This window comes from Malurus melanocephalus, unplaced genomic scaffold, assembly GCF_030028575.1.
Source record: "Malurus melanocephalus ecotype Western Australia unplaced genomic scaffold, MMel_1.1 scaffold_41, whole genome shotgun sequence".
Taxonomy (NCBI): Eukaryota; Metazoa; Chordata; class Aves; order Passeriformes; family Maluridae; genus Malurus; species Malurus melanocephalus.
In genome coordinates, this window is record NW_026623273.1 from 1,890,261 (window position 1) to 1,909,700 (window position 19,440).

Here is a 19,440-nt window from a genome sequence, read left to right on the forward strand (position 1 = left end):
AGGACAAGAGGGACTCTTTTTAAACTGAAGGAGTGTAGGTTTAGATTGGATATTAGGAGATTGGATGAGGGTGGTGAGGCACTGGCACAGGTTGCCCAGAGAAGTTGAGKGTGCCCCATGTTTGGAAGTATTCAAGGCCAGGCTGATGGGGCTTTGAGCAACCTGGTCTGGTGGAAGATAATATCCCTGTTCATGGCAGAGGAGTTGGAATAGGTGATCTTCAGAGTCTCTTCTAACCCAGAGCATTCTGTGATCCTTTGATTCTATCTTATCGGTTTCATTTTAGATGATTCAGAGCTATGTAAATACACAATTGAAAACCCAGAAGAAAAGAGTTACACCGTGGAACATCTGATGTCAAGCACAAAGTACAAAGTATCGATTAAAGCATTTACAGGTGGAGGAGAGAGTCCCATTGCTAACTTTAGATACATAGATACACCATATAACTGTGAGTACTGGGTGCGGGTAATGTCTTGTATCAGAAGGATGGGATGATTTTGCATCTTTCTTTCTCAAGGGAAAAAAWTTAATTCAATGCAACATGCACTTAAGACAGGAATCCAGCTGAGAAATGATATGTGCGTAAACACCAACATGGTATTTTGACACTTTTACGTAATTTTTTTTTTTTTTTTTAATTTTAGAATGAGCCTTATTTACTTAAGTAAAGTAATTTTACTTAAAATTACTACCTAATTTTTAAGTCTTATATCCTTTTGTGAGATTGTACAATATATGCACATTTACATGCTTGGTGAGTCCTGCTTGTTAGAACTCGCAGAAGAAGTGTATTTGAATTTAACTAGTATTCTAATACAGGAAAACCTACAGACTTGAGTGCAAATAGGTAATTCCTGTATGGCCTTTTGAACTTCTAATGTTGATTCTTAATCTCATCAGTCTTWAAAACCATTGCCAAATCCACTCCTTCATAGGCCAATGCAGAAGGGTTGTTGGTACGGGCACAATAGTTTGCTAACTGGACAGATTTGATCACCAAAGCAGAAGAGGAAATCATTTGCCCACAACTCTGTTCCCTTGAAAATACCAGTCAGCAGCCATGATTGTGAAACTTGGGATCCAAATCTGAGATGCCTGGTTTAGAAAAACTTGTTGGGGTTGGAGGTGAAGGGGGAAAGATAGGAAAGGGGGAATCACTAATTTATGCAAGAAGACTCCGTGTTTTAGACTAACTGCCAGAGCAGTGTCTAAACCATCACGGTCCCCTCACAGGCCCAGTTCTGCCTCTAACACACAAATTCTGGCTCTCATCAGTCAGCCAGATGTTTGTGCAGCCATGCAGAGGATCAAGAAGGCTTAATTCCGAAAAAAGAYACAAGAGAATGTAACAAGTGTCCATTCCCTGCTCTGTGTGTGGTAGGAAGGCACAAACSCACTGGCCCGGGCAGGAGGGCACTGGACAGGGCAAGGGAGAGCAGGCTCCCAACCAGTGCTCCCCMTCAGCCCCCTAGAGCCTCAGCTGTTTGAGAGCAGCATAGCCCRACACTGTCTTTCAGCTAGAAGGAAATACTGAACTCCTTGTACTGGCATTTTTCCCAGGAGACTTGAACATTTGTTTCTCTTATTATGGTAAATCCATGATGGAACAACAGAGGTTGTTCACGTCTCACAGTAAAAATGTGTCTTTTTTKGGGGGTCTGAGAGAAAACTCAAACAACACTTAAGTGAGGTTACCATTGCCTTAACTTTTGGAAATTACAGCTGAGGGGCCAACTTGAGGGCAAATAATTGAGTAAAATTGAATTAAATTCTGATGTTCACTTCTGGTAAAGGAACTCAAAGTCCAAAGGCTCACAGATGTATTTCAGAACTTCCAGCCCAGCTACCTTGCRATAATGGACCATGCAGTTTTATTGCTGAGTTATGGCAAGCATCCTGTGCAGACTTGATGTTATTTTTCCCCAGAAACTCAAGCCATATTGACTTTGATGTGTGAGAATTTAAAAGCAATATTTTAAAATATTTTTCTTTCACAGCGAACATGCTGTACTTAATATTCCTGCTAGTGATAGTTCCAACCCTAGCTGCTGCTATATGCCACTGGAAGATGAAGTGGTAAGTAGTTATGCATGTTTCTGTTGTACACAGAGAACATAACTAACCTAATTCACAAACCACTGCTGCAGCTTGTTGCTTCCAGCCTGTGGTGAGGCTTCATTCGTTTTCTTCCTTTGGCTATCTGGGTGGATGTTTCAAGTACTTGGCTTGTGGCATTTCTGAAACACTGATCATCTGCTGCTGGGCTGTACACATCTATGTGTGGCTTCTGCTGGCAGAGTGTGCTTTGATAAGACAACAAAAATGTAATTTGTTTTGGTCTCTTATTTCCAGGGTGAAGGAGTGCTGCTGTCCTGTAATACCTAGTCCTAACAAGAGCAAAGTGCTGTCATTCAAAGAGTTTAAGGTAAGATCACTGAAAACACAGTTTTTATTTTGTCCATTCTTTGCTCAGTAGRCTTTTAAAAAAATACTGTTATTGTATTGATTAGATTTAAAAATTAGCTTCTTGTCAGTTTTTGTATTGACTACACTTGATCATTATAAAAAATTAATACAAGTTAATATTACTATGCGAGGCTGCTGTCGTTCACTGAACATTAAGATGAGAGCAAGGACTCAAGTGCACCTAACAGCCCCTGCTGCTGTATACTAGTGGCTTCTGGCTCAGACTAAAACCAGCACACATCAAAATCCTGSCAAAGTCTTTAGAGGGACATGGATACTTCTTCAAATATAGTCATTGTGAGYTTATTTAAAAAAGAAATCTCTAAATAAACAGTATTATAAATTTTGTGTAAAACACAGCTTCCACTGAACATGCTCTACATAGGTTTTCCTTCAAATTCATTCATTTGAAAAGTGCAAATTAAAAACTTGTAAGATAATATTAGAATTCMTTGAAGCCATCAATCCCTTTTCTCTACTCTGCGTTTCTTTCAATGGGCAATTTTTTTGTTTAATGAATCTCTGGCAGATTGGTTCTGAGAAAGTGCTGAAGATAAGTGACTGCACTCCTGATGTGCTAGCCACGGACAGTAAGGATGAAGCTCAGAAATTGCATCCCGTTACCTGGAGCCCATTATCTTCAACTCAAGATAAGACTGATAGTCACGATTCTTCCTGGACTTATTCTAGTGAAAATGTAGCGAGAGACTTTCCACCCACATCTGCACCTCAAACTCATACTTGTTTTGAAAATTTTGCTTATTTTTCTCCTCTTGAGGCTGAATCWGATCCCTACCAAATACCGGAGGCACTGGAAGCAAGCAAGGCAAATCTGTCAGTGATGCTGTACCAGCCACATTGTTATTTGGATATTTTTCATGAAGATGTAGTCTCAACCACCAGAGAAACAGCTGAGAGAAAGAACAGTCTGAGATACATCTCACAAACAGATGCGAGAAGCCTGGGGGGAAGGCTTTGATTTTCTGTCCTCCAGTGAGTCCATCCAGTGTTTGGGTTACACAACATAAAGGGAAATTTCTAAAACCACAACTACTTCTTTTGATTAGGGCTTTCACAAGTCCAACTGCCCCACTTCCATTAACACAGCAAAGCTGTTGTTTCTGGATGAGTTTTAAGTACTGACTTGAACAAAGGAATTATGTGAGCTGTGGTTCTGTTACAAGTTATGGGCATTATATAAGACTTACAGGCTGGTTTGTGGCCTGTATTAAGCACAGAKGCAGAGAATTGCTGTGTTTTGCAGAGATTAAAAATTTATTCATAAAGCAGAGGAGCAGTTTAAACGAAGCGGAAGGTTGTTGTGCATTTCTCATGCAGTGCACTCTGGCCACCCCACCCAGGGGCTACTGTGCTGCTGGGCGTGGAGCACTACTCAACCCACTCACATTGCAGGCTGGGTTGTATTTTCTCTCTCTCAAATGATGTAAGGAATCATGATGAAAGTGTTACCTCAACACAGTTAGGCACATTCCTASAAGATTGGAAGGAACTTTGATTTCTCTGGGAGTGCTGCCCACAGCACCCAAATCCGGTGATCWTCCTGCTTTTTCTTCACCTGTCTCCTAACTACAGTTGATGAGTGAAAGAGCACAGAAAACAGATTTTTATAGGGATGACCCTGCTTCCATTTCTCATAACTGGGGTTCCTCACACTTCAGCCCTCTGTGCCTGAAAGAACAACTATTTAAAATCATCTTAACTACAATTGAAGAGATGTAGGGAGTTAGGGGGAAAGAAGTTACTKTTCCTGAAGGACAGGTGTTTGCAGAAGTGGTACCATGGCACAGTCATGTGCTTGTGCTTGTGTACATGAACTGAACTTTTGGCATTAACCCCTGTACTACCACTGCAAGCCCTAATGAACCAACCAACCAGGCTGGTCAGAAGCACAGGTGCATGAATACCATTTGTGAAGAACATAATATTCAGACTGCATACCAGCTAAATCTCACAACACTACTTTTGCACGTATTTAAAAAAAAAACCCCAAAAAAACAACAAAAAAAGTTTACTGTAACACTCAGAATCCCTATACTAGGCAGCAATGCATTTGGCCTTTCATTTTGATTTCAGAAAGATGTACATTTGTAATTAAGCTGTATMCTTGGAATTGTAGCTGAAAGTCTCATCAGCTTTACCTTTTTAGTGCACACAAGGAACCATTTGGTTTTGCCTCCTTATGCTTGGAACCTGTCACAAATAGATGGTTTCAACTTAAGAGCACAGAGTAAGTGGTTCTCAAATGTGAAAATAAGAAAGGATGCCTGACAATATGATGTTCAGCTAGTTTGTGAAAACACAGTTACTTGCTTTCCTTGTGTTTAGGTAGCTAATCACACAGAGAAGTGAGTTCTGATACCGAACCACATCTAATTTTTATACTGTTACTTACAGATACTGTTGTAATCAACACAAGCTGTGTTGCAACAGGAAAACCAGTAAGGCCTTGCACAGCCTATGGGCTGAGACAAGCACTGGCTGCAGAGGGAGAAGTCTTGATTCAGGAGAAGGGGAGGTACAAAGATAGAGATGGACAGCTGTGGTTGGTTGGAGTTGTCCACCGTGCTGTGTCCATGTGTGTCCTGTGCATGAGTGCAGATGGTTCACAGACTGACTAGAGAAGGCTTTGTAGCACAGCAGCTTTAGCCTCCAGCCAGCAGCATAAGGAAACCTGGCTGGGCATTGTGCTGAAGGGCAGTTTGACAAGAGAACAGGGAGGGTAAGATAGAAGGCTGATGCTATTTGATGGCTACATCCTAGGGAAACTTCTTCCCTTTACTCTATCCTCTTATCTGAGTTACAGTGAATTWCAAAGCTTTACAGCTTGGAAGGCTTCCTTCTCCAAAGTGCTTCATCACTTATCATATGTATTTGCATGGCTTAGAAGTTTTACTGCTGTGAAAAAGGCCAGTAAAGAGCTGTTTTGTCATTACCAATACAAAACACCTGAGATTTGCATTTCAGAAAAAGGTCTATTTATTCTAAAACGTTGAAAATGTGTCCTAAATTAAGAGTTATGTAGCTCAGAATCCTGATATAGATGTCAAAGAAATCAGACTATTCCATGAGACATTTTAAATTTTGACAGTGCTGCAGTTCCTCATGCCAGACAGGACAGCTGCAACCAAGCACAACTCCCTGCTTTGAAAAAGCTGCTGTCACTGGCTTGGCTGCGATTCCGCCCAGGAAGTGAATGAAGGGGTGTGAAAGTGTGTGGGTTCAGCCAGTTGTCCCTTCCTCATGGTGGGGTGAGACACATGGGCCTCTCAGGCCCTTGGCTGTTCCCAGGGAGATTCTGCTCCGATGAAATGCCATTATCTGGATGTAGTGACACACTTGACCATGTTCCAGATTGCTGGGTGAGGGAAGGAGAAGCCAGCTTCTCTTTCCATGTAAACCCTTCTGCTTCCTCRGCCTAATCATAAAAGCATAGAAACAGAGTATTCCAGGAAGGATAATGCCTTTGTGCCAGTCAAAGGGCACAGTCCGGGCACCAGAACTGAGGATTAGAGAAGTATTCTGGCATGAGTAGGGAAGCGTGTATAATTTTTATATATTAAAACATCTGTCTTGCATTAATGRTTGAATGAGTTCAAACTGTAATCTTCTTTGTTTATAATTCAACTTTCACAGCTGTTGTTGAAATGCTAATACTTACACCATCATATAATAGAAAATTAGTCTCAGTATCAGTATGTTAAATTTTTAAAATAAAAATGGTATGTGAACTGTTGAAGAGTCTCCGGGTTTTTATCTTACAAAGCATTAGTGTAAAATATATTTTTGGCAAAAAAAAATTATTTAGGAAGCTTCTGATTGTTCTAGTTAACCATTTACTTACAAATATAAATCAAATTCCAACCCCTTTCTAGTGCTGGGAGGTATATATGAGACCAGAACAGCTCTACGAAGTTTAAGTACATTTTATTAACAACGCATCCCTTTGATAAGACTACACTTCAGGAGGCCTTTAATGCTCATTGACATGAACTGTACACAGTATACAAAAAAAAAAAAAAAAAAAAAAAAAAAAAAAAAAAAAAAAAAAAAAAAAAAAAAAAAAAAAAAAAAAAAAAAAAAAAAGAAAGAAAAAAAGAAAATACACGAAAAATCAAGGTGGGCAATACCATTTTGGGACAAGCCTCTGTTTAAATTATACACAGCTCAATGCAATATTCTTACGTAAAATATATAAATACTTTTTCTTTCTATGTTACAGGTATACAATATAAATCAGATTTCAATGTCTATTCAGTGACCTACAAACACTAGAACCCCCAAATACGTAGCAGCGTATTACTAAAAAAAAAAAAAAAAAAAAAAAAAAAAAGACCACACAGGACAGGGAGAATAAGTATTGAGATTTTTCTTGATCCCTTCCCACAGATCAGAATGATTAATTTAGATAATCTCTTGTAATGCAGTTTTAGGGATGCTGACAGCCCAGAATTGGAACAATTTTTCAATTAGATTTGCAAAGTGTAAAACCTTTTCCCCCTTTTGATATAGCATCTTGTGCTGAAACACCCTATTCTGTGGCAAAATAATGTGGTTACATTTTTTTGGCATAAATTACATTTTGCAAATAAAATAATGTGTTTTAAATAGCAACTCAAGCAAAATGTGAAATTTTTGCATGCTGTGGCATTGCTGTCCATCTATRCTACAAAAATAGCCCAAAGAAAATCCACATACTTGAATGAATATTGATTTGTTGAAAACAAAACTATCCAGGGAACCAGCATCTGGAGTTAAACAAAAACCAAAGAGACTGGAGACCTCTAGAGAAACACATACATGGTTTCTCGCATGACCTCAAAAGTCTTTTACAGTTCTAAGATATTGCTCTAACATCACATACCTTTCATAAGCACACAATGGTAGAAGTGTGACTTAAGAAAAAAAAAAAAAAAGCTGCTGGACCTGCTTTCCATTGGCTCCAGTGAAGTCAGTGTAACAGGACAGGGGGAGGTGAGCAGGACCTCAGAGATTCCACAGCCCAGTGGGAATTCTTCTGCTCCAACTGCACCCCCTGAACTCATTTCTCTCACAAGCTTTGCCAGCTTCCTGCAGCCCAAACAGCCAAATACCAAGACCCGGACGTGGACTGCAAAGCAACAACTCCTCCATTCCTCACTCGGTTTTGGTTATTGTCTRTTTTTGAACAGCTACCTTACTCTTCAGGCACCTTGTAAAGATACTTTGGTTGTGTTTTCAGTCTCACTGCAAACCACAACTGTTTCAAGACCACTGTGTATGTTTTGAAATAAAATGAGAAAAAGACAAGCAGGATTCTCAAGGTGCCTTATAAATGTTTATAAGGGTAGCTCACCTCGGTGTGCTGAGCCACTGCACCCAAAACTACAAAACTGTTTAGAATTCCACTTCAGGAAAAAACACCAACACTCTGCAAAGAGAGCACATTTAGGGTASGTTTGTCAGATGTCAGTCAAGTAAGAACTGTCAGATGAGGAAAAGCAACTGTTTCAAGCACAGCATGCCAGGGGCCCCACAAAYGAGTTAGGAACTTTAAAGCCTGCCCATTTCCAGCTCCAAGTGATGCCCACAACAGCTGGGAACATTCTGCATCTCTGAATTTCAGAGGTGAGAAATTCTCTCTCTTCAAAAGGGGATTCTCAGCACCCAGCCTTGTCCTCCTTCCCACCATGGAGAGGACCAGGCCCTCGTGGAGTGCYGGAGTGCCTGTCAGTCAGCTCTCTGCCCTTTGGAAAGGGCTCCCCTTCCCTCTGACTGTAGAAGCAAATGAAGAGAATCAGACAGATACAGTAGGCAAACACGATTGGTTCCACCAGTAGTGCCTCCCTCCCACAACGGTTTCCACCCCTGAGCTGTGTGAGAGCAAGTTGAAGAGTTTTCTCTGCCACAGCAACAAAACTGCATTTGTAGATAGTGTAAGTGAATGCTACACACATTATCATTTATTGAGCAGTATCCCCAATCASTCAGACTGGAAATATAAAAAGTGGGTGGTCTGTCAGCTTCCCTAGGAGAGGTGGAAGAGATTTTTTATTAGGGCTAGTATAAGCACAATCATTATTTACTACAGCTTTCTTTCGAAGTTTTATCATGATACAAATAAAACCCCAAAGTAAGACCTTTGAAAGGGACATTTGAATAAAAGGAAAACTATAGAATTAAAAATTCACAGTTTATAACTAAGCCAATATAAATTTCCTTCAAAAACAGTATCCCCTTCATTTGCCAATTAAAGTGAAACATCATTGTGAGCTTAATGTCAGTGTGTAAATTAATTTTATAGAAATGTATGTTATGTACAATACAGACTTTACATCCTTGATGCATACTTGTTGAAATCTACTGACACTCATACACTTTCAGAAGAAAAATCACGCTTTATATCTGAATTTGCAGCCATAATTTTTTATGTCAAGTTTCTGTTGTCATGGATCCCCACACAAGCAAGTAAGTCAGAACACATGAGCATTTCAGAATGGAGATTCTTTCAAAAGTATATTTGCTTACCTTTTTTAAAATCAGAGGCCTTCTTATGATGCTTTCTACATTAAGTGCTATGGGTTAAACTTAACAAATGAACAGAGGTGGGTTTTTTTAAATACAGGTGATAAAACTTGTTTATTTCGCCTTAACTGCAGAAAAATAACATGGAGTTGTTTGATGTAACCCCATTTAGTTATTAAAACAAATCTCTTCTACTCTAGCCTAACTGAGGTAGTGTTTGAAACTACTGTATAACATACGCTATCCCCATTTGTGGGAAAACTACATTATTTTCCTTTGGAGTTTATACCACTATTTGGTCTACTGTGATTGACATTTTGGTTTTACAGAAGCATTTATTTCTTATGACCAGAAGTCCAATAGTTACTGGTGTGGTGTGTTTTCTAAACATTTCAAACGTGTCTTGCCACATAGATGTATTATTTGTGTCAACAACCATAGAGGAGTTCAATCAGGTTTTTTGCTCCTTCTTTCAGTGGGAACTCATGAAAAGATAATCTCAGGAACTAAATTTGACTATGAGCAGCAACTTACAATCTGCTTTACCGGAACCTGATGGTATGCAGTGCATATAAGAATTCAGTGAAGTGATAGCTGCAAAGCAGTGCTTATGTGGCATGATGAAATTTCCAAGAAGAAAAAAATTCTACGTTTCACTAGGAATTGTGTGTTACTGTTCACAGGACTACTTATTAAAATCTCCAGTAGCATAGCTAGTAAGAACAGAGTTATGAGCATCAGGATAAATTTCACTTAAGTATTAATCTGACAGTTATAAAAAATGGTAGAAGTGAATGGATAAAAATACGTTCTACTTAGTACAGTCCAGCTGAATTATTCACCTATATCAAAATCAAAGGGTAATCCCTTCTATTACAGGCATTCTAACAAAGGTGGCCATGCTACTGTATATACACATTTGCATATATTTATACTACCTTTATATAAAGGCTTCTGAATCTTTAGATCCATGATAAAAGTGACAGGGATTCCTACTTTTTAATTTTTATCTTGCACTTCCTAGTTTAGAAACCGCACTAGTAACATGATAGAAGCAATTATTTCAATCATTACCAGTCACTGTATCATTTAACTTTTGCAACAAGTCTTAAATACCAGTACAAAATCATAAGTAGGCTGCTCCAAAATTTGTTGCTTAAGGCTTTTCACTACAATTATTAGTACTATCTGATGCTTGATCACTAATCCACTGAAAATTCAAATAAACATTTGTTTTTATAAAAAGCTGTTTCTATGGAACTTGGAAAACACTCATACTTATGTCTCCTCACAAAACCTGCAATGATTAAATGTCTTCAAGTTCAGTCTATACAATATTTGCTTATCTGATACAAATCATGCTTTGTAAAGGATTGTAGCTGAGTAAAGACCCACATTTGTATTACATGAGCATGAGTGTAGAAATTGCAAACACATGCATAGTATTCAGGGAAAACAATCTGATTTCAGCATTTTAGTTTTAAATGATTTGGTTTCTGAAAAGCAAATTGTAGTGAAAATCCTTAACAGGTTCAGATAAGATACATATATGTAAATGCAATGAAATTGAAGAGACTGCTAACAAAATGTCTTACAACTATAGCAATAACTTAATGAAACCTCAGATTCAGAGGCAACTCTTTCTGTCTGAAGTTAAAAATCCCCAAAGTAGTGTTATAAACAGTACAAAAATCAACAGAGAAGGGCTAACATTAATCCCCTGGTGCCCACAACTACAGCATGGCTCCCCATTGCTGGCAGTGGAATGCACCCCCATCTCTCTGATTCCTGGTATCCAGGGTTTAAAAAGCAAGGCATCATTCTGCTTCTCTGGAACAGAATTGGAAGTCAATTAAAAATGTCTCTGCAAGTTGTCCTATTTCATTGTAATTTATGGTAGAAAATGAAATGAAAACTCGTGGAGGTGTTCAGTGCTTGGCTCTTGCATATACTGGTAATTACTATTATTAAAACTACGGTAAAGTCTAATAAATCCCCAAAGGGCTCAAATGACTGTGCCAGTAATTGGTTGAGGAAGAAAATGTTTTCAGTTCAGTCTTCAGGTACCAGTAGCTTCTGGAAGATTTTGAAGATGATGTTCCAAGCTTTTTATCCAGTCAGTGGGAGGTTGTCTGAGCATTTTAAAGTCTGTATGCAAAGCACGGCCTGAGCAGAGGTCAGGACTCAGCTGATGCATCGATTACAGGCTGTTTTGTTGGGGTTGCTAAAATAGCCTCTGCTTCCTCATGCATCTAAAAGGAAAGGATGGAGTATTAAAATTGCTAGAGATTTTACTCAGGAGACAGAATATTTCCCTTCATCATGTACCTATCTGAAGGAATCCTTTACTCAGGACATGGAACCTACACCCAGCCAGCCATTTTGATACACCACATGCATGCAAATCCTTCACTGACCTGCAAGAACTGAACATCTTGAAACAGTTCCTGAATGAACCTCCGGGATGGAAGTCGGAACGTACAATGTGCTAACAAGTAGGACACCTCAGAGTAAAGGCATATATCATCAAATGCTTGAGGATATTTCTCCTTAATTCTGCACAGAATAAACAAAATTTTGTAAGTCTTGAACGTATTTCCAAAAAGCCCCCAGACTTTTCAATTAGATTATGATTGTTAGTTCTTCAGTAATAGGCATTATATATCCTAGAACTTACAAAGCAAGAAAATCAAAACAGACAGCATTACTTCGTACAAAATTGGAAGAAATCTACACTAATGAGATGAAACAGAATGTGTAACTTGTAAGTTGTATAGAATTACTAAGACTGCCTGGTCTTAAAATAACAGCTGTAGAAAGAGAACAGTGTATCAAGGAATTGGCATCCAAATTAACAGCAGTCATAAAAATATGAGAAAGATTAGTCTAAGCTTTTAAACCTGTAAGCATTTTTTAAAACTAAATAAAACATTTTCTTTAGCAATTGTCAGTTTCCAATGTCATTAGCCCAGAAATCTAAATAATAATATTTAGTCCCCAGATTTATATTCCTATATTTGAACATATTTTTAATTAATTATTTTCAGGAGTTGTACTCTTGCTTAAAGTAGAGCTGTGTTTCTCAAGAAGTTCTCATTATTTGTTACTGTACTTTCCTATTATTAAGCATAAATAAAACAATATTAGCTTAATTTTTAAAGAAGCATGCTATACTAGGTATGTAATCACTACACTTGAATTACCAATTTTAAAAAGTCTGGTTAAGAGTAAAATATTAAACACAGAGCAAAAATGTTAAGATTATTTGTTTTAGCTTCCAYATTACTTTTAATCATATCTGCCTGACAATTTTTGAGAAGTCMGATTATTCACTGTCCCAGAAATGTAAAGAGAATACATATGCCTAAAGGTTGCTAAAGCATCTGTAATGTATTACACTTACGTCAGAAGTCCAGTTTCATGGCCCTTAGTTCCTACTGAGCTGCTCAAATTGATAACTAAACGCAAGACCTCTTTCCGCAGAAGTATCCTGCACACTGGTGTATCATCTGGGATTGACTTTACTCCTGGAAAAACCARTCAAACAGAGTGGATTTAAATAGAATTATCTTTGACTGTACTAATCTTATGCCGTGTAAGTCTGTTTATGAATTCCATACACACATAAACACACATAWTTACACATATATTCTGATCTATCAAAAATATTTCTATTGAAATTAAAACAGCACTCTTTTCAGGATTTTAAACAGTTTACCTTCACAAAATATTTCTACCATTTCAAAKAAAAACATGCAAGATAAAGTTACAGTGGTACTGCTACCGCTAAATCATACTGCAAACTGGATGAGCATCTATCTAATAGCAGAGTATTTAAAAACCAGCTACTACATAAGAAATTATTGTAATTCAAAATGCAATACACAAATATATATAAAAAAAATCTCTCTCATTACAGTAATTCAGCAATTCTTGGAAGTTTTTTAATAACTAACATCAGTGTGGGGAAAAAAAGGCAATTTGCTTGTAAGTCAGATATTGAATAACCTGCAGAAATGCTGTATAGCAAAGGTGGAAGAATTTAGAACTATGTTCTCCCACCTGGAGAGGGAMGATGTTTTTATTCAGATTTGTTTGCTTAGTTTTTGTTTAATGAAGAGCATTACTTTGTTGAAGTGTACATAAGTGAAATATAGTTCTTTTCACAATATCTAAGATACAGTTTATTAGTGATTTTCTCTAATAATCGTCAGGCTTTCAAACTTACCTAATACAAGCTCTGTACTCTTTGTGCTGCTGGCTGAACCATGGGACACTGCATCACTACAGCCTGAAATTCCAGAAAATTTGGAGGAATGCACATCTAAGTGATTGTGAATGGTCTGCCCACACCAGTCAGTATATGGAATGTCTGAAAAATCTGACATAAACAAGATGGTGCACCTTTGTTATTCACACTTTCCTCAATTCACATGCTTTTGTTATTTTTTAACAAGGCAAACATAAAAGATACTGTTGCACTAAGTACTATGCACAAAATCAGCTGGGAAGTAATGTTGGATTTTGGACAAATCATACTCAAACTCTTCCAAAATTGGGTTGTTTTTTTTTTAATCTTAAAACACACAAGTGTCTTTTCTAGACACTGATGGAAGCCTAAGAATTCACCATACATAGTGCTGTTACTGATATATCCGTGCTCCATTTCATGTAACACAATACAGATATTCCTGCATATGCAGACTTCTTTTTGTTCACACAGCTGTCACACGTGTTTGCAGAAAGGGCTCTGKCAAGAACCAGGCTCTCCTGCCCCTGTAACTACGGCTGGGATTTTATYTGCCATCTCTTCTCACTACTGAACTCAACCTCCAGCTCAGCTCTCTGAGCTATTCATCACATTTGTGCTTCACCCACCTTGCCAACATTGCAACTAATGAATGTCTAATGCCATTGTAAACCAATGAAGATTCCTACTAGGCATCCACTACTAGATYATCTTTTCATCATGGGCATTGACAAAAGACTTGTAACTGCAAGCTCTGCAGAGGAGGCTGGAAAAAATAATTCTGAATCTCATTTGAATCTCAAAATATGAAGGAAGATGACTAAATCCCAGAAATTACAGCCCAACTTCAACAGACTACTCAGACTTCTTCTGTTGTGTTTTATGGTACAGACTTGATTTGATGTCAGACTTTTCATCAGTTAAACAGCAAGTGTCAGTTTTCAGAACACACATTTTAAGTACGAAATAAGGTTTTAAATGTTGTATTTTTACATGCTCTTATAAWTATTAAAAAAACCATGCAGGCAGTTACTCCTACTAACACTAGAAAGTGGAAAGCTGGAAATGACCATATCAATACCACTGGTTGCACAGTGAGCTTATTAGAGAAATAACTTTATGGTCAATAGTCAGTTAAACAAAAACCCTTCCAGATTATTTAAAGGTTAACAAAATCCAGCACGTTCACTCAGTTTTAGTTCACACTAAATAGGAGTTCACACTTCTCCACAAGGAACACTAACCTGTACGATTATACGAAGAGCTCACTTTGGTGTTAGGCTGGTAACCCAGGATTTGAATGCAGACACAGTAAAGACAGTTCTCATCTGTGTGCTCCTGGAGCCCTGTGTCCTCTGTACCTTCTAAAAACTGAGAGGCATCTGAACGGCTGGTATTCATTATTTCTGTGAGACTGATCTGCTGGCGGAGCATCTGAAAAGGGCTTTTGACAACATCACTCGCACCTGATGGAAGACCTGTAGATAAAAATGAATTATCAAAATCCCCCCCAAAAAACCAAGCAACCAACATTAACTCTTTCAATTAATTTTCAYTTTCAAGCCTTTAAGGCTGAGGATGGAGTGCATGTGAAGACCTAGAAAGTTTTTTTTTAAGTGGTTAAACTCCCAAGATTGTTAGAGAAAGAGACATCACGTTTTAGTCCCAACTTTTTACACATAACAAAACATTGCAAGGACAGAATTCAACCTCTAACACATGTACTGTAAGAAAGTAAGTGGTAAATCCTGACATGATATCAACATTATTAATACCCATGTAACACCAATACATTACCAATTTTCATCGTGTCAAATGAGATTAATGCAACAATATACCAGATGCTGAAATTACACATGCAGCAACGCAAATATAAACACAATTTAAAAAACTGTAACTTAGTGGCCGTGACAGGAAGAAACTAGACTCAGCAATGCAGAGACAAGCAGAAGACACTTTAGTGACATGCTCTTCCCTGGGTGGAAAAAACAAACAAATACAATTTTGAACAAGAATTACATTACACTGAAATTTAGCAAACTATAGAAAAACAGTTCCAGAAAAAACAACTCTACGTATACTACTAATATAAGAGGGAAAAAAAAAGGACAACAGCTATCCTAATAAACTATTAAAAAATACCAGCGTCAAGGCTTCTTTTTTCAGTTGAAAAGACACATACTAAGACTCTACAGATTTCTGACTTCTGTAGAGTAAAAAAGAGATGCATTCCAGAGCAAGCCAGGCCTTACAGTACTTGCATGTCTCTCATCCCATCACCTTCACTGATCAAWTGTCATGGACACATCACAGAAAGACAAAATTTACTTTCTGAAAAATGCCTCTAACRCCATTACAAGTTCCTATAAATTAATGTGTAATTAGAAGGAAGTAGTTCAGTATGTGAGATTCATATTTTTYTAAGTTTACATTTTCTTACTTCCTTTAATACAGCATCACTACCAGCCTTKGAGCAGCATTAGCTAACATTATCAGAGATACACAAACTTTTCTCCATTTTATAGAGAAGGACCAAACTTTGAAGCAACACATTAATTCAAATTAAATAAAACAGGGAATTAATGACCTGCTTTTCTGATACCAGAACACAGTTCTCAAAACTTATCAGCTAAAATTTATGTTTTCTGTACAGAAAAATTACCAAATAAATGAATAACCCACCCAATATACCAACAAACAACAGAATAAACAGGAGCAGAATAAAACCAGTACCTCCTCCATCAGATGTAAAGACCCTAGACCCATGCTCATCAAATGGAGGTGTAGTTTTCTTCTGGAAATACGGAGTTTCTTTTACCTGGAATAGTCAAATGAAAATTAAAATTAACACAGGTGATAATCATACACAAGAGAAAAACAGCTTTCAGGARGAAATAAAATGTCTATCTTTTACTTCAGGAAAAAGACATCTTTAGGGGAGGAAATTAAGAATGAGCTCCTGAGTACTAAAAAAAAGCCAAATGAGAAAAACATACATTTTCAAATGAACACTTATTAACAAAGGCTTATGAACAGTTAGCAAACATTAAAATAGTAGTAACACGCTGTAGGGAAACTAGTGATCCACAGCTATTCATAATCTGTCCATGTTCACTCTACACCACAGGAGGCCTTAGGAATGCAGTACAAAAACAACCAGGACACCTAAAATGCTGCCAGTAGGTTGTAGAATTGAGATACATCTCAACTACAAAAATATCTGAGAGAGAAGAAATGAGGTAACAAATATGCCATAAAGACAGTGAAGGAAAAGTAGTCATTTTACAAAGGAAAAACAGAAGCAGATATATGATATAGCATTCCTTTGTTCTAGGTTTAGCTATTTTTTGACATTAGTAAGAAAGTTAGCTAGATTTGAAAGGCAAAGACTAAGTAAACTGAAGATAAGGAAGTCCACTCTTGACCTTTGACATAGACCACGTCCTGGTTTTGATAATTAAGTAACAGAGTATTAAACCCTGTGATGCATCAGTYTTTAAATGAGAATGTGTTTCTACCAAGTAGAAAGAGGAAGGGAACTGCTGAGTCATAGAAAATAATCTGTTCTTACTTAAATATATGTAGCTTTGAGGTTAAGTAAAGACAATACAATTTAATACTACAATGATATATGCAAAAATAATCTATTATTTAATAGAGTTCATGGTAGCAGGAAGTTAACTGTGTGACTGCGCATATAACTAATAAGTGACTGATCAATTAATGGCTGGCTAAAGCAGTATTAACTAATGTCTGCAGACTATGCACATTTATAAAAGCAAGATGTCAACTAAAAATCTAACGATAGCACATTTATGTCACCACTGTTTACCACTCCTCTAACACAGTCTTTGCAATTATTTGCCTTCAATACAAATCAGCCTAGTGATTTTGTGTAAGCAGGTTAGAAAAACAGTTAGAAAACAAACTCTTGTTCTCCAAAATGCATTTCCTTCAAGTATCACATCCATTTTTCCTAATTTCTCTGGATTTAATCTATGCCTGATGAAAAGATGACAGTTGACTGCCTTTCAGCATAAAAATGAACCAAATCAGTGAACACAGACATACCTGAAATATTTCGTTGATATCCACTGGGAGAGCAAGGCCAATGTAATCATCAGAGCTACCATAGGTAGCGTTAGAAACCATAGAGCGAACAGAGGAGGAACGCTGAAGTGTATTTTGGTTAATAGGACTTAATAAATCTTCTTTATCTAATGAAGCATAACTTAAAGCTTTCATGAACCTGTAACATTGAAACAAATAAATCACAATTTTAGTAACTCATACTGGCACATTAAAAGTAAGGAGGACTGTACAAAGACCATCCTCATCTTCTCACTGTAGATCTAGAGCTTGTCAGGACAAATTACAACTATAGGCTCATTGCTTTTTCTGCCTCATACTGTCTTGCATGATTGGGAGTTCCTGGAGTACTAATTTCTTCTTTGTAATTCTTGGTACAGGAATTCCTGCCCATACTGCAAACCCATGTACTTTCTTGAACATTGTAGGTTTTGATTATTTACAGACCAGACAGAGTCAGTAAAGATTTGGGCTTCTAAACTCCTAACTACCTCATTTTGAAATGCACCTATGCACTGAAACTGTATTTCCCAGATGTTCACAAACTCCGAGCTGAGCAGGCATATCCCTGCAAAGGCACACCTTGAGCCTACCAGTGATACACCTATGGAACATTATTTTTCTCCTGTACACCAAAGGAAATACCTATTAGGTCACCCAAGCACAGAGGAAGTATTTGCTCAACATGAATGCACAAAGAACAGAAAAAACTTAAACCTGCACAATGAGCAAAGCTGACTGTGACAAATAGCTCAAAGTACAAAGAAAGAAATAGAATGGGAAAGACACAGGAGAGAGAAGGCTGAAGAACAAGCCCTCAGTGCCTGACCAGAGCCTTGATGGTGGAAATTTCACATTGGGCCATCTGTCATTTTCATTCTCAACAAACATAAAAAYGTTTTCTGCTAATCAGTCTATGTAGATGTGTAGATGGTCTATACGCAATGGCTTAAAGCTTCTTAATAAAAGGATATATACTTCATTGATTTTTTATTGCAAATCAAATAGAATGGAAAGTAATGTGAACATTTGATTTTCTGACTTTCTGCCTTAAAAGCAGTTTTCTATAATTTTTTTTCTTTTAGATGGGCAATAAAGAGTCCTCTTGTCCCTACAGAAAGATTTATATTGACATAAAATTAAATTATCAAAGTCTGACCATGTAACGTCCAGAAATTATTTTGCAATGGATATCTACAAAATACAACTTAGAGGATATAAATAGTTTTCTTGTTGCTAATTCTGACCAATGCTAGTGACAGTAGCTGTGGAGTCACAACATAAGTCAATCCATACTTGAAAAAAAGAGGGGAAAGACCTCAAGTTATGCCAGAGGAGATTTAGATTGKATACTGGGAAAATTTTTTTCACTGAAAAATTGTTTCACTGAAAAATTTTCTCACGCATTGAAACAGTCCGCCCAAGGAAGCAATTGAGTCACCCTCTCTGAAGACATTTAAAAGATGTGTAGATGGGGCACTTAAGAACATGGTTTAGAGGAGGATTTGGGAGTATTGTGTTAATAGCTGGATTCTTCCAAAGGYCTTTTCCAACCAAAACAACTGTGTAATCATAAAACTCAATAAGTAAAAACTGCATTGAATACTTAATAATTAAACATTCTACAGTTACTCCCAACATAAAATTAAAGATAGAAGTATTTCCCTGCTCTTCCTAGAAAAGCTAACAGATTTAGCACTAGTAGTGATAAACAAGTTTTCATGGRAGAGTGTCTGTGGGTGATAGTGAGAGCCACAATCAAGACCCATGATATGGATATTAACATTTCTGGCTGGTCTTTAGACAAAGGTGGGAAATTAAGCCTCTCAAAATAATTTAAGCAAAAAAAAGGCTTTCAACCTTCTGAATAAAAAAACAACTAAAAACATCGCAAAAGTAAATCTATGGCTGACAGTTGCTACTAAGACATGAAATTGTCAATGAACTGTAAATAAAAGTTTTCTGAAGACTAACAGAAAAGAACTGATTTGGCACATATAAAGGACAGAATTTTTCTTTCTAGTTTATTATTTAAACAGTTAAGCACAGTTCTAGCTGTAATAGTAATCATACTCTGAATTTATTAGTAAACATAATATGATATTAGAAGG

The 19,440-nt window shown here is 37.2% G+C and overlaps 2 protein-coding genes across 3 annotated transcripts in view; one reads left to right on the forward strand and one right to left on the reverse strand.

The window, feature by feature from the left end:
* LOC130572782 (oncostatin-M-specific receptor subunit beta-like) overlaps positions 1-6,225 on the forward strand; it is a 30,976-nt gene extending 24,751 nt beyond the window's left edge. Inside the window, exons 17-20 of the mRNA XM_057364699.1 lie at positions 287-451; positions 2,001-2,079; positions 2,356-2,428; positions 2,999-6,225. Of these exons, the coding sequence (XP_057220682.1) occupies positions 287-451; positions 2,001-2,079; positions 2,356-2,428; positions 2,999-3,448 (767 nt within the window). The 3' untranslated portion in view covers positions 3,449-6,225. The remainder of the gene's footprint in view (positions 1-286; positions 452-2,000; positions 2,080-2,355; positions 2,429-2,998) is intronic.
* A 2,253-nt stretch (positions 6,226-8,478) lies between these two features.
* The window catches only part of RICTOR (RPTOR independent companion of MTOR complex 2), a 73,922-nt gene continuing 62,960 nt past the window's right edge, over positions 8,479-19,440 (reverse strand). The window contains exons 32-38 of one of the 2 annotated variants that reach the window (XM_057364700.1): positions 17,312-17,489; positions 15,974-16,058; positions 14,485-14,718; positions 13,220-13,372; positions 12,395-12,518; positions 11,409-11,547; positions 8,479-11,243 (exon numbers count right to left, since the gene is read on the reverse strand). In XM_057364700.1, coding sequence (XP_057220683.1) covers positions 11,169-11,243; positions 11,409-11,547; positions 12,395-12,518; positions 13,220-13,372; positions 14,485-14,718; positions 15,974-16,058; positions 17,312-17,489 — 988 coding nt within the window. In that variant the 3' untranslated portion in view covers positions 8,479-11,168. Of the gene's footprint in view, positions 11,244-11,408; positions 11,548-12,394; positions 12,519-13,219; positions 13,373-14,484; positions 14,719-14,770; positions 15,216-15,973; positions 16,059-17,311; positions 17,490-19,440 lie in introns of those variants that run through there. The other variant, XM_057364702.1, reaches the window with a different exon arrangement.